Source organism: Colletotrichum fructicola (assembly GCF_000319635.2).
Source record: "Colletotrichum fructicola Nara gc5 chromosome Unknown KSG_Nara_v1_contig03, whole genome shotgun sequence".
NCBI classification, from domain to species: Eukaryota; Fungi; Ascomycota; class Sordariomycetes; order Glomerellales; family Glomerellaceae; genus Colletotrichum; species Colletotrichum fructicola.
In genome coordinates, this window is record NW_027094053.1 from 6,403,259 (window position 1) to 6,416,791 (window position 13,533).

Here is a 13,533-nt window from a genome sequence, read left to right on the forward strand (position 1 = left end):
CCTGCATGCAGACTCTCTGCTCTCTCACTCTCCCTCTCTCTCCGACCTAGTGTTGGTTGCATCTGCGGCTGCTCGGAGGCCCGGATCTCTTTCCACGGCGCCCCCTTCACACACACACTTTTCTCCTTTTTCACTTCTGGTTGTATCTCACCAAATCTTGAGGTACATATGACGCGATAAACGGCTCAATCCAGCAATTGAAGGATGGAGCACCATTTCTGCATGGTACCGTGAGCCTTCCATGAGCCCTCAATACATACTCTGTGTCCATGTCATCTTCCCAAGTACACACAGACAGGCACAGTCTCATATCAGCCCTGCACCACACCGACCGGGGGAGCGGTAAAGGGAAGGGGGGGAACGGATCGTTGAGGGGCGTTGCTGCTGTGTCACTTGACCACGCAAATGGCGGGGAAGAGGGTCAGTGGTATGTGTGGCTTGATACCGGCCGCTGCTGCCACCGAGATCGTGATTGCAGGAGCCGTCTGCCGCCAATTTGCAGACAGGTAGTCTTGACCGCCCACTACCCTTCTCACCAAAACAGTCTATGTATCTGTGAAAGATAAGACGTCGACGCTACCCGTTATCCATCTGAGACACACGGATACACAAGTCACGACTGTGGAAGATGATCGTCTTGACATCTTGACAGGAACGCATCCGGGTATGTATGTTTTGGCGTTTCGATCTACGCATCACGTGTTTGTGGTTTTCCCGTCCATTCTCGGGGTCCCGGACCTGTTGAAGGCCGTCAGGTCGTCTCCAGCCAAACCCCCCGTGACAAAAATACGTAATTAAACATGCTATCGCCTCAAAAAGAGAACATCCGATAGAAAATAAGTCCTCCCCCAAAATCAGCAGCATTGGTATCGTCGTCCGTCAAGCTTAAGCAGCCCTCTCCGCCTCCCTCTGCGCCTGCTCCTCCTCCAGGATCTCCCGCTGCCGCGCCGCCGCCTCGCCCTCCGCCTTGACGCCCTTCTTGCGCTGCCGCTCCTCGTACATGTCTCTGCTCTTCATGATACGCTGCACAATCGTCCCGGCGTTGACCCCCGCGAACTCGTGCTCGCCGACCTGCCGCATGATGCCCATCTCCTTGGGGCCCGTGTACGGGTCGTAGGTAAGCGGCATGAAGGCCGTGGGGCCGTGATACACGGCGTCCGGCGTGCCCCACGGCAGCGACGTCAAGTACGCCTTGGTCGGCGAGAAGGGCGCGCCAAAGACGACGGCGTTGACGTACTGCATATCGTGTCAGTAGTTGATCCAGTGAATACACCAAGGGGGGCTTACTCTGCACTGCAGCACGCAGAGACCACGCTCGTAAATGTTCATGATGGGGTAGTTGATGCCCTTCCACTGGTTAATCACCTCGTCGTCATGGATGCCCGCGACGACGTAGGCGGGCGGGTAGTCCCCGCCCTTGCCGACACGCTCGTTGACGGCCTGCTCGTTGTACCACCCCTCCTGCCGCGCCAGCTCCTCCTCGGCCTCGACCACGCGGCGCAGGAACTCAATGTGCCCGCTCGAGAAAAGATCGAACCCGCCGTCGACGTACACGACGCGCTGTCCCGGCTGCGGGCCCTTGCCGGGGAGGAACCTCCTGAACTCGCCCTTCTCCTCGAGGGTGGAGCCGGAGCGGGCCTCGTCGGAGGCGGACCAGAACCAGACCTCGACGCCGGGGTTCTTGCCCGTCTCGTCGGTGGCGTAGAGCTTCATGCGCTCGGCCATGGCGGCGCCCTCGGCCTCGATCTCGGCGCGGCTGGAGCCGTGGCCCTCGTCGCCGGCGAGGCGGCGCTCGAGCGACTTGATGAAGTGGGTCTTTGTGCACAGCAGCATGCGGCCGACGAGGTCGGTGGTGGAGATGCTCGGGGTGCGCTTGACGACCTTGAAGCGGCCGGCGGCCTTGACGAAGCGGTAGCAGTCCTCGCCGTCGCCGTCCGAGGTGATGTCGTCGCCGTGCACGACGTACTTGCAGCCGTAGTGGGAGATCCAGTCGAGCTGGGTGACGTAGGGGGCCCGGCCGACGGACTGGGTGACCCAGCGGCAGGCGTCGACAGCGGCGAGACTTTGGAGGGTTTGTCAGTGAGATCGCGTGATGATGAGTGTTTTTGGAGGCCTTCTCTTTCTTACCGCTCTTGCAGTGTCATGACCGTTGGGCCCTTGTTCTCGAGGATGGCTTCATCGGAGTGGACGCCGATGTACAGCTCGCTGCCCAGCTGGCGGGCCTGCACGATGGCGCCGGCATGTCCTGTCAACCATGATGAGCGTACTGACTTGCGATTGATGCCATCAGCAGTGTTTTGCGATGCTCACCGTGGTGGAAAAAGTCGAAGCAGCCGTCGATCCAGATGCGCTCCTCCAGAATCTCAGGGGCGGGCTCGCCAGGCGGGTGCTGGGGGTCAGAGTTGACCATGATGACGATCTTTTGGTTGAGTGTTTGCTTGAGGACTCAAATGACATGAATCTTTTCGAGATTCCTGGGAAACCGCCTTCTGATAAAAGCAGCGCAGCTGTATCCCCGTTTTCTTCCGTGACCAGATGCCAAAACCGTTTCACCGACTAGCAGAAAAGGGGGGCGGATTTCACATGAGGTTTTGGGTAATTACGTATGGAGGTCAGGTACCTTACCTTGCTGGGGGGTTGAGCTGAGGTTGACGGGCGGGCAGCAAGGTGCAAAAGTTGGGTGAGCTCGTGGCCCCCGCGATGTCCCGCTCCCGTAGCAGCGCCGTGTGATTGGCGAGGTTCCAGCGCCACCAAAGATAGCCGAGATCCACAGGAGCTTCCAGCGGCCGGCCGGCGCACACGAGCGCTCCCCCACGGCGCTCACGGGGCCTCCTTCAGCGCTGCTTGTCCAGCGGCCCAGCGGTCTTTCACATGTTTGGCGGGCGATTTTAAGCTCAGCCCACCCGCTGGACGAGCTGGCGGGAGGTGTTCATTGGACCCCGTTCCGTCCCAACGGTTTTCTGTCACCAACACCGGCATCAGACGGAAGAGATGGATGGATTTGCACATGTTCATGAGCATCCTCACTCTTTTTGTACGCGCATTTGCCGCAGATGCTAGTCGGCTGATGCAGGATGAGGCTCTTATGATGGTCGACTGCCTTTTCAACTTCAAGCCTCCTCTTGTTGGTTCCGTGTCGAAATGGCGCATCGGGCGGGCGGACCGAACAAGTGCTCCAAAGCGGCATCTTCACCGGAAGGAGTCGACTCCAAGCGGAGCGACCGCCAATATTCCCATGTATTCCTGGATGAGCCTCACATATCATCCTCAGGTGCCCCATCAAAGTTGATTGGCATCTCCATGCACCGCTCAGGAACGGGCGACCCAAAAACGTGGTCGGGTCCCATCCGCTGTCAATGGACCCAGTCGTCGATAAACCAATCGAGCCCACGTGCACCGCCCTGCGCATCCATTGGCCCGCCAAGCCTCACCATCTTCAACACCACGACCGACTTGATCTCTCGTAATCCCCAGCTCGCCGGGTTGTGCTGACTTCTTCGGACGGTAGTTCGACTTTGAGCCGCTCCGGTCAATGTTCTGGGCAAATTGCCCCGGCATGGCGCGTCAATGGTTCTTGGAAGTGACCGGGGGATCGCGAGCGGGGGCACCTCGTCGTCGGTGCTATTTATCCAGAGCTCTCCCCGCATGCGACGCTGTGATGTAGCTTCTCCAGCAGCCAGCTCTCTCTGTCTCCCCAGCTCCATTCCTTGCGAATCTTGCGCATTCCGTCAACAATCTCCGGCAAGATGAAGGGTCTCACGCTTTCCGCCCTCCTGGCTCTCGCACCCGCGGCGCTTGCTGCATGGCCCGAGGCCGAGGGCAAGACGATCAAGTACACGTCGGTCCCTGGGTACTTTCTGCAGGACGACAACAGCACCGACCCCTCTGGTTTTGACTACGTGAGTTTTCTCGTCTTGCAAAGTGTGGACAGTTTACTGACGCGCAACAGGCTTCTGTCAACTTTGGCCTGATCAACAGGACATACCCGACGGACAAGCAATTCGACCCCGAGGGCACCAAGACCCAATGGCAGCGCTTCGAGCGTTGGGTTCAGTACCTGACCTCGGGCTGCCGCAAGAGCGACAGTGTCTCGTACAAGTTGCTCTTCATGGGACGTCACGGTGAAGGCTGGCACAATGCTGCTGAGTCTTTCTACGGCACTCCCGCCTGGAACGTGAGTCGCGTCCATGTCAATATGCATACAATCACAACTAACACGAAACAGTGCTACTGGGCTGAGCAAGACGGCAACGGCACCGCGCGCTGGGCCGACCCTCTCCTGACCCCGGCGGGCGAGGCAGAGGCGTACAAGGCCAACGCCTACTTCAAGGACCGGTTCGAGACGCAAAAGATGCCTTACTTCGAGTCCTACTACTCGAGCCCCTTGATCCGCTGCGGAATCACCGCCAACATCACCTTCGGCGATATCCCGCTCCCAGAGGACCGGCCCTTTATCCCGGTCGTCAAGGAGGGCTTCCGCGAGGGCATGACGGTGCACACGTGCAACTGGCGCTCCAACAAGACATACATCCACGACATGTTCCCCTCCTACCAGTTCGAGACGGGCTTCACCGAGTACGACGAGCTGTGGCGCCGCAACGAGAGCGAGACGACCGAGGCGCAGAACGCGCGGTCTAAGGCCGTCCTCGACGACGTCTTCCGCACCGACGACAAGACCTGGCTCAGCATCACGAGCCACTCGGGCGAGATCACCAGCCTGCTGCGCGCCCTCAACCACCGCGCCTTCCGCCTGTCGACCGGCCAGATCATCCCCGTCTTCGTCAAGGCCGAGGTCGTCGAGCCGCAGCCGGAGCCGACCTTTGCGGCGCACGAGCCCTACCCGACCTGCACCAGCCCGCCGATCACCAGCAACGCCGCGCAGGGATGTGTGTGCTCGACGGCTACGTCGGTGCTCCTCCCGGCAGCCACGCTCATGGCTGCGGCGTAGGTGACGCGTAAGAGGCTTGGAGGATGGTAACGAAATAGTCTTGATAGTGTTAATGTAATGACAATGATCAAACCCAATGGCATGCGAATGCGTGTCACCACGCGAATGAGGCGCTGCCAATGGCATCTGAAGCAGCCGGTCGAGACCGTAGAATGATGTGAAGCAAGCCAAGTTCGTCCAAAGCAGCGGCTTGGCCACGTGAGAGCCCCTGGGGTAGTGGACGGAGAAGGCTTCAACCTTCGAACCCATCTTGGAGCTCGAACAACAGACATTGGAGTCTCTGAAGGATCATATCTGTTTGGCGGTTGCCTGGGTGGAAGTCGGTGGCGGTACTTGACGACATTGGCACCCTGGCAAGAGACCACCGAGGCGTTGATTCGTCGCGTGGGAATTAAGAAAGGGTGACATTAAAGGGTGGTATTCCCAGCTGGATCGCTGGAGAGTCGCAGCCTCCACGTGGTACTCGAGCTTCTGGAATGTTTCAGGATCGACGCGGAAGAAGTCGAGCAGCCGTACGGGGAAGAGAGGCATGTGCTCTGTGTAGCTCGGCGCTTTGGGCGCTGCGCGGACTATTTCGAGGGAGGGATGCTCATCTACTGGAGTCGACGGTGCGGTCTGGCGATCTGTATTGGCCCAGCGTATGTGCGCATACCTGTGCTTAGAGCGCTGACAATGACGAACGTCGTTCTGCTATTGGGCAATGGGCATTTTGCTGCTTGCTATTGGTGTTGTTTTAATGGTTGCTCTCGGATGGTGGTTTTGGGTGTTGGGAGGAAAAGAGTTTCACGATAGATTCAGCCCTGATTAGTCGTAGTCGCCTCGACGAGGGAGCACTGGAATGCAGCAACTGGAAAGCTTAGCACGGCGAAGGAATGTGTGAGCAGCGCGGCCTAGAACCCTTCCACCGGCCATCGGCGTTTCCATTGTCTGCCTGCCGATCAACTCCAAGCCATGACGAGTACTAGTAGGTCTTTGTGGATGGACTTTGAACACGAGGGCGAAGACTGCCACGCGGTGCCTCCCAGATTCCGTTCGCGGCCATTCCCTCTCGCAAAGTTCTGGCGTCTTGCCCAGCGACGGGCGATTCTCGCTTGGAACGCGACTGGCGCAAGCCCCATTGTCCGTCCCAAATTCCCGGTGCATCGGGCGTCCCATTTGGGATCTTCAGACGTCCGGAATGGGATGTCCCTGGCTGGGGGAAATACGGCCACAACAAGCTGCGCTGGAATTGCCTCACGGCGAACACATCAGCCAGATTGCCGGGCGAGAAAACACGACGAGATCGCAGGGATGGACGCGGCTGGGCGGCGATGGTGGTGCGGCCGGGACTGAGTCGATTGGCGGTGGGAGCTGATGTTGTTTGGCGTTTGGGCCATGCAATCCTCTCTTTTCTTCCGGATCCCAGGGCATGTCGAAATGAGATGGATGCTAGCAAAGAGTCGTGTTGTTTTCCTGTTGTTTTCCCGCGCGGTGCGAGGCCAATTGGCTCTGTTCCTGTTCCACCGTCTTCCCTCTACACTAACGCAAGGCACCGCACCTAAAAAAGGGACGCCGCTCTTGCATCTGCAACTTTGACTGGCGTTGGCGCTTTTCGCTCTTCATTCGAGTTCGCGACCTGCACCTGCACCTGCACCCCTCGACCGACCGCACCTACCTTTTACCTGCGGATAGGTCGCCAGATAAAGCTCCGATCCCCGCCCAGCCACAGGGTCGCAGAAGCACAGCACCCAACCGCGTCGCTCAAGCCATCCTGCAACACTCGCCTTCCAGCAGCACCGCATCGCCGCTCCAACGTTGATGCGAACGGACAAAACAGCCATCCGCACAGCTGGAGCTCAGTCGAACGACCTCGCCGGCCGTCTGTCTAAGACATCCGCACCACAAACTGAAGGAACTGTACGACAGAAAGTCAGCCTGCAGTGGCCAACTTGCTCCATTCGCCCCGGACATCATAATAAAGGACCCTGCAAAACAACACACACCTAACCCACAAACAACAAGGGGAGCGAAGAAATATAATTAACTCTCACACACTCACACGACATTCTGGCCCTCCCCTAGAATTCAACCCCCGTCCAAACCCTCGTCTGACGACCGCCCTTCGACAGCATTGAGTCCGAGTTGGCATTGAAGCGTCCACTCTCCCACGTTTTGCCCTACCTTGCTCCGCCGTTCAGAACCAGAGCAGCGAAAAACACTCCGAGCCGTAATACGATTGATTACCGACTACCCTACCTACGCAGAAACTGGCCCTTGGCGATCCTGCGACCTTGTCATCCACCCGCATCAACTTGCCTGCCTCACAGCCTGGTCCGGAAACCCGCCAATATTCGCTGTTTCTCGCACTCCAAACTTGTGTCTGCCTCCTCATCGACTCGTCGTCGTCTCCAGTCTTCATTAAACTCAACCTGCAGGGCGTTCATTAGCATTCGACCCCCAATCTGTTTGAACCGCAGCCTGCATCAAAACGAGCAGCAAGGGGCTTTGTGCTAATCTTACAAACCCATATCCGCCCTATGCTATTCATCGGCGTCAGCAATTGAGCCCATCCCGCCGCCCATCTGATCCCACCTTGCAGCAACCTCCTGCCACCAGAAAACCTGGAAAAAAGTGGCGTCAATCTTTCTGGCGACCAACCGGAACACGGGCACCACGTCTGAAAGGCAAAGCAGGTCACCGAAACGCAAGTCATAGTGCGAAGCAAGGGGCTCCCGCAAGCGAAAGCAAAAGCACCAACACACCAGCTGAAAGCCTGTCACCTGCCCGAGCCTTGCAGCGGGAAAGGGAAAGGAACTGCAAGACTATTATTGCTTAGCAAAAAAAGTCAGCCGGTACCTTACCTACGGGCACAGCAAGCAACATTGGACCCGACACATCCATCTCTTTCGGCACCACCTCATCAAACCCGCCGGACCAATACCGCCTCGCCTTGCCCACGCCAAAACCGCCCGCCGATCGAATCGGCCCCTCGTCCGCCCTCCTTCGCCGGACTCCTGAACCTGGTCTGGCCCTGAGGTCTGAGGTCTGAGGTCTGAGGTGCTCCTCCGCTCTCCATCCCTCCCTGACGAACCCCGTCCACCCCCGTCTCCGTCGACCCTCCTTGCCTCCCTCCAGACAGAGGTCCTCCAGGCCCCCCATTCCATTCAAAGACATGCAGCGATCCGGCGCAACACCTGCAACTGCAAATGCACCCTTCTTCTCGACTTCCTTCTTCTCCTCTTCCTCCTCAAAGTCTCGTCCAGGCACGTCCTCAGGTGACCAGCAGCCACCGCAGCAGTCGCAGTCGCAACCCCCTCCTCAGCCCTCGCCCTTCTTCCCGCCCCCGCTACAATATCCCGCCGGTCCCAACGTCCTGACCAAGGATCGCAAGAGCTCCTTCGGCCGCAAGCCTTCCTTTAGCTCTCCCTCCAAGTCCTCCAAGCGACGTGCCAACAGCTCCAGCTCTGGTGGAGGAGGCAATGTCGTAGTCACCGACCGAAACGTACCCCCCGCCCTTCCCGACTTTGCCCTCGCCGCCGCTGCGAAGATCACCCGCGACGCCGACAACATACAAAGCCCCGCCTCCGCCGACAGCTTCTCCAAGATGCTCAGCCGCACACATACCGGCTCAGCGAGCCTCGCCCCCGACCGCCTGCAGCCCCCGCCGGCCTCTGCGACACATCCCAACATGTGGCAGTCGAGCGAGTCTGTCGTGCTGCATATGCAGATGCAAGAGATTGCCAACAAGAGGATATCGACCTTGGACTACATCCGCAAGGCGTAAGGCTTCTCTCTACCCCTCCATGCTGTTCTCTTTACTGACTGCTTTATGTACAGACACGAAGGCCGTGTGTATTGGTTCAACACTATCCTCTTCGACAAGCCCGACCTCCAACGCATGCCCTCCTTTGATCAACGAAAGCTCGCCCGCCGCGCCACGAACTACCTCCTACTCGGCCTCTCCCTGCCTACCATTGTCGATCTCTACGCAAACACCCCCATTGAGTTCCTACGAAGCCTGAATAATCTACTCCAAGAATTTGAGTCCTTCCAACAGCTTCACGGAGAGGGTGGGAGCTCTACAAGCTCGTTGTCGAGGGCACGCTTGCCACAGATGTTCCGTCGTCAAGGCGGAAAGTCACGGCGCAGCGCAAGTAGCGCCACCGACTTCAGCTCTTCCGGAGACGGCGCCGATGGAGGCATTGGTTCTTCCGGGAGCGCGAGCGCCAGCGTCATGTCTTTCGCGTCCAGCGACAACGACCTGCTCCCCGGCGAGGTCTACACCCATCTTCTCACACCATCCTTACCGTTCGAGCCGGACTTTTTCGAGACATTCGCGACACTATGCGAAGTGCTCATTGACGTTTACACGAGGGTCTTGACGCTGGTGCCCACGCCCAGAGAGACGACAGCGCCGGTAGCTGAGCTATTCGCAAAGGCCGATGCCAAGGTGCGCAAAATCATTGTGCAGGGTGTTGTCAAGGAATTCGAGGACAGCAGCAGAGCACACATCAAGACGGAAGTTGCCAACATTGGCAAAGTGGTTCTCGGCGGACTAATGTGATGGAACGATATAAGGAGTCATGTCTGGTATGACCTGCATTTTTTTGGAGTTGGGATGGCCTTTTTATGAGACATGGTAGAGGTCGGCGCAGGGAACTTCACGTCGGGACTTCAGATATACCACATTTTGATGTTGTTTATTGCTACCTATATACCTATGACCTGGACCGAAGATCCAAAGACCAACTAATCCAAACCATTGATAACAAAAAAGAGACTTAAGAAAAGTTCATCAGATACCATAACGCATATTTTTGTCGCTCACATTGGCGGACCCTAAGGCCTCTCACCGTCAGTGCTTGACTCTATATTGGTGATCATCATCGAACTTGAAAAATAGTTTGAAACAGGGATCTTCTCGGCCCAGGGTATCATAGACGGGGAGACTTCCCACGAAGTCCAGAGTGTAGGTGTCTAACCCTTTACGGACCAGACAAGAACCCCTCAGTTCAAGTTTGAGCCCCCCTCGCGCCGAGAATAAGCCCCATCGAGTAATCCCGCCCCCGTGAAGGGACGAGCAATCGCATAACTATCGATCTCGACGAAAGACTCCTCCGACCGACCCTTGAATTCACCCGGCAAGCGACCTCCCCACGCGGCCACCCCGTCACCGAAGAGCCCTCTCGTCCCATCCAAAGCACACCACCCTCAGATCCCAAGCGCGGACTCATATCTTCATCCATGGGGTCTCGGAACGAGGGGACGGGGCTTCGAGAAGGGTGCAGAGGAACCGCGACGATGTAGCGACGGGGCAGGGCGGAGGGGGAGAGCCATTGTGTCCGGACGCAGGTCTTGGAGGTCAGCCGCTGTGCTTCTATGGCGGCGCGTTTCCGCGGCGTTTTGCCTTCAACCCCGAAAGGAAGAAGTAACGTGTGTCCGGGGACTTTCTCCCAAAGCTGCTGGGCTACAAAGAGCCCGAGACGTTTTGGGGCGTCTCTGTTTGTGAGCTTCGATGGCGATTTGTCGGACGAGGAGGGTTGTAGAAGAGAGAAAGGAAAACGCGAACCAGAGCTTTCAAGATTTTGTTTTAAATACCAATGGGAGAGAAAAAAAAGTTGCTTGGGTGGTGGGGCGTCGTGGCTGTAGTGGGGCCGATGTGGCTTTAGCGCTGCAGCTACCCAGGCACGGCAGGCACGGTAGGCACCCAGCCTTGTGGCTTTGCAGCCAATCGAAGGGCGACCTCACTTTTCGCATCGCGACTGTCTTTCCCAGTGCTTCTCCTGCTTAGAAGATTCCTGGACCTCACCCAGCAGCTATTTGAAGCTGAGGCCGACCCCCTTTCCAGATCCCCAACTCAAGCACCCGCTCTCGATCAAGACTGGTGCACCTTGGTTTTTCTCGATCGACCGACGAACCGACGAAAAGCTCTTTCCTCTTCTGTCCAACACACGCAGACCGACTATTCGACGGCTACCATGTCCGGCCTGTTTGGCTCCGCGGCGTCATCGACGCCGTCCAACACGGTCGGCGACCTCAAGCAGGACGTTGCGCTCAACAACCCTCCCGAGGACAGCATTTCCGACCTCGCTTTCTCCCCGAACCAGAACCAGACCAGCGACTTCCTGGCCGTCGCGTCTTGGGACAAGAAGGTCAGAATATACGAGATTGCCCAAAATGGCCAGAGCGAGGGAAGGCACGCGTACGAGCACGACGGACCCGTGCTGAACTGCGACTTTTCCAAGGTACGAATGCACATCTCTCGACATCTCTGTCCTCCGCAAGAGCTAACATCATCCCCTACAGGACGGCAGCAAAGTCCTCTCCGGTGGCGCCGACAAGGCCGTCAAAGCCTGCGACCTCGGCAGCCAGCAGACCATCAAGATCGGCGAACACGAGCAGCCCGTCAAGTGTGTTCGTTTCTTCGACTCAGCCAACGGCACCATGGCCGTCTCCGGCTCCTGGGACAAGACGGTTAAGTACTGGGACATGCGATCGCCCACACCCGCCGCGACGTTGACCTGCCAGGAGCGCGTGTACTCGATCGACGTGCGCAACGACCTGCTCGTCATTGGAACCGCCGACCGCTACATCAACGTGGTCGACCTCAAGAACCCGACCAAATTCTACAAGACCCTACAGAGCCCCCTGAAGTGGCAGACCCGCGTTGTTAGCTGCTTCACGGACGCCGCCGGCTTTGCCATTGGTAGTATCGAGGGCCGCTGCGCGATCCAGTACGTGGAGGACAAGGATGCTAGGTACGTTTGTGCGAGACGCGATTTCGAGAGACGGCAACTAACAGGTGGACAGCTCCAACTTTTCCTTCAAGTGCCACCGCGATCCCCCGGCCAACAACATCACAAACGTATACGCCGTCAACGACATCTCCTTCCACCCCGTCCACGGCACATTCTCGACCGCCGGCTCCGACGGAACCTTCCACTTCTGGGACAAGGATGCTAAGCATAGGCTCAAGGGGTACCCCAACGTCGGCGGCAGCATCACGGCGACCACGTTCAACAAGAACGGCTCCATTTTCGCGTACGGCATCAGCTACGACTGGAGCAAGGGATTCCAACATAACACGCAGGCGTATCCCATCAAGGTCATGCTGCACCCCGTGCAGGCGGACGAGTGTAAGCCTCGCCCTACTATGAAGAAGCGATGAACGAACTAGGGGCGGTTAATCGGGGAGCGTTTTGAGATTTGATCCTGCATATTGTGCGAATGCAGATACAGAGGGAGGTAGTAGCCAGACTAGAGCCTGGGAAAGCGAGAAATTCTTTACACGCCGGGGTTATTTTGCGTACTGTACGAGCCGAGAAATCAAGTGCTGCGAGAAGAAGCAGTTATTATTATGGAAATCGGGTATTGGACTCGCGACTAGGAGTGTAAGGCACAGGGCGATCGATACCACAAATTGGCAATCAAAAGCAACATTCATAATCAAAGCACGCACGTCACATTTCAAGTGAAAAGATGGTGATTTGAGATCTTTGTAAGATCCAGTTTTGAGTCGTAGAATTGATCATGCTTCTCGTACCCAGTGTGATGTCTGTCTCCCTTAATCCTCCCTCCCAATGAAGTTGCAGCTTGCTTATTAAACCAATATGACCAAAAAAGACCCCGGTGCAGCCGCTGTCCGAGCAGGCAAGCAACCCTTTGATGACTAGAATGAATCCAACCGCTTTGCATTTGTAGTGTTCACATCATGACACGTTCATTCCCTCCCCGTTTTTCATCCTCGTCTATACTCCCCCTTTACAGGGCAGCTTTCCTGCCAACGACGTCGTCAACGAGGCCCTTCCACAGATCCCTCAGACCAGGCTGGTGCGCGTCCTCGGCGGCGGCCTCGCTCTCGTGCGCCCACTTGAGCTCGACGCCGTCGACGCCAAAGGCCTCGACCTCGGTCAGGGCGGCGGCGGTGGTGACGTTGTCCGGGTTGGCGGCGATGACGGAGATCTCGGGCTTGGAGAGGGGCAGGTCCTCGGCGAGGGTCTGCTCGTAGAGGGACTGGTGTTTTGTGGTGAAGGAGTCCGGGAGGAGGGGCATGCGCATGCCGGCGAACTCGTTTGCGGCGGGGGCGGCGTCGAAGGAGGCGGGGAGGACGGTGAAGTCCATTGAGGCGAGGGCGGGGGAGGCGGACGCGGGGGAGGAGGAGGAGAAGGTCTGCATGCGGCGGTGGGCGGGGGATGTGCGGGTTGGTTGGGGGGTTGGGCGGTGGGTTGTTGTGAGGGAGCGGGTGGACTGAGATTTGTGTTAGTGGTGAGGTTTTGGTTTTCCGTCATAGCAGGGAAAGCTTACGTCTTCAGAGCGGTTCTTGAGGAGCTCTGCGTACTTGGGCATGAGGACGGCGCCCTGGTTCACATTGTAGTGCGACTCGAGGAGGCCGGAGGAGCGGGAAGCCGTCGCGGCCGAGTTGATGGAGCGGGCGAGCTTCGCGACGGGGGCGGTGATGCGCGACATGTTTATGGCAAGGAGCTGATTTCCGGAATCTGCTATGTGTATGTTTGGAGGTTTGGTGTTTGTCACCGGAGGAGATGGACTCGAGGTGTTGGATATGGATGTACGAGAGATGCAAGTTTGACGGACGGATGGGAGCTGGA

The 13,533-nt window shown here is 57.7% G+C and overlaps 5 protein-coding genes across 5 annotated transcripts; 3 read left to right on the forward strand and 2 right to left on the reverse strand.

Annotated features, from left to right (window-relative positions):
• Positions 1–885: 885 nt before the first annotated feature.
• On the reverse strand, positions 886–2,410 carry PCYT2 (Ethanolamine-phosphate cytidylyltransferase; the record flags this gene model as incomplete). Its single annotated transcript, XM_032031416.1, has 4 exons — positions 886–1,236; positions 1,288–2,062; positions 2,128–2,245; positions 2,311–2,410. 4 exons carry the CDS (start codon positions 2,408–2,410, stop codon positions 886–888), a joined length of 1,344 nt encoding a protein of 447 aa, XP_031889372.1.
• Positions 2,411–3,746: 1,336 nt separating this feature from the next.
• Positions 3,747–4,948, forward strand: CGGC5_v006644 (putative phosphoglycerate mutase; the record flags this gene model as incomplete). Its single annotated transcript, XM_032031417.1, has 3 exons — positions 3,747–3,899; positions 3,950–4,174; positions 4,226–4,948. 3 exons carry the CDS (start codon positions 3,747–3,749, stop codon positions 4,946–4,948), a joined length of 1,101 nt encoding a protein of 366 aa, XP_031889373.1.
• A 3,151-nt stretch (positions 4,949–8,099) lies between these two features.
• CGGC5_v006645 (uncharacterized protein) lies at positions 8,100–9,491 on the forward strand (the record flags this gene model as incomplete). The annotated part of the gene is made up of 2 exons (XM_032031418.1): positions 8,100–8,707; positions 8,765–9,491. The coding sequence occupies 2 exons, from the start codon at positions 8,100–8,102 to the stop codon at positions 9,489–9,491; spliced, it is 1,335 nt and encodes a 444-aa protein (XP_031889370.1).
• A 1,414-nt stretch (positions 9,492–10,905) lies between these two features.
• Positions 10,906–12,095, forward strand: GLE2 (Nucleoporin GLE2; the record flags this gene model as incomplete). Its single annotated transcript, XM_032031419.1, has 3 exons — positions 10,906–11,172; positions 11,234–11,685; positions 11,738–12,095. 3 exons carry the CDS (start codon positions 10,906–10,908, stop codon positions 12,093–12,095), a joined length of 1,077 nt encoding a protein of 358 aa, XP_031889371.1.
• A 593-nt stretch (positions 12,096–12,688) lies between these two features.
• CGGC5_v006647 (uncharacterized protein) lies at positions 12,689–13,393 on the reverse strand (the record flags this gene model as incomplete). Its single annotated transcript, XM_032031420.1, has 2 exons — positions 12,689–13,174; positions 13,232–13,393. The coding sequence occupies 2 exons, from the start codon at positions 13,391–13,393 to the stop codon at positions 12,689–12,691; spliced, it is 648 nt and encodes a 215-aa protein (XP_031889368.1).
• Between the last annotated feature and the right edge of the window lie 140 nt (positions 13,394–13,533).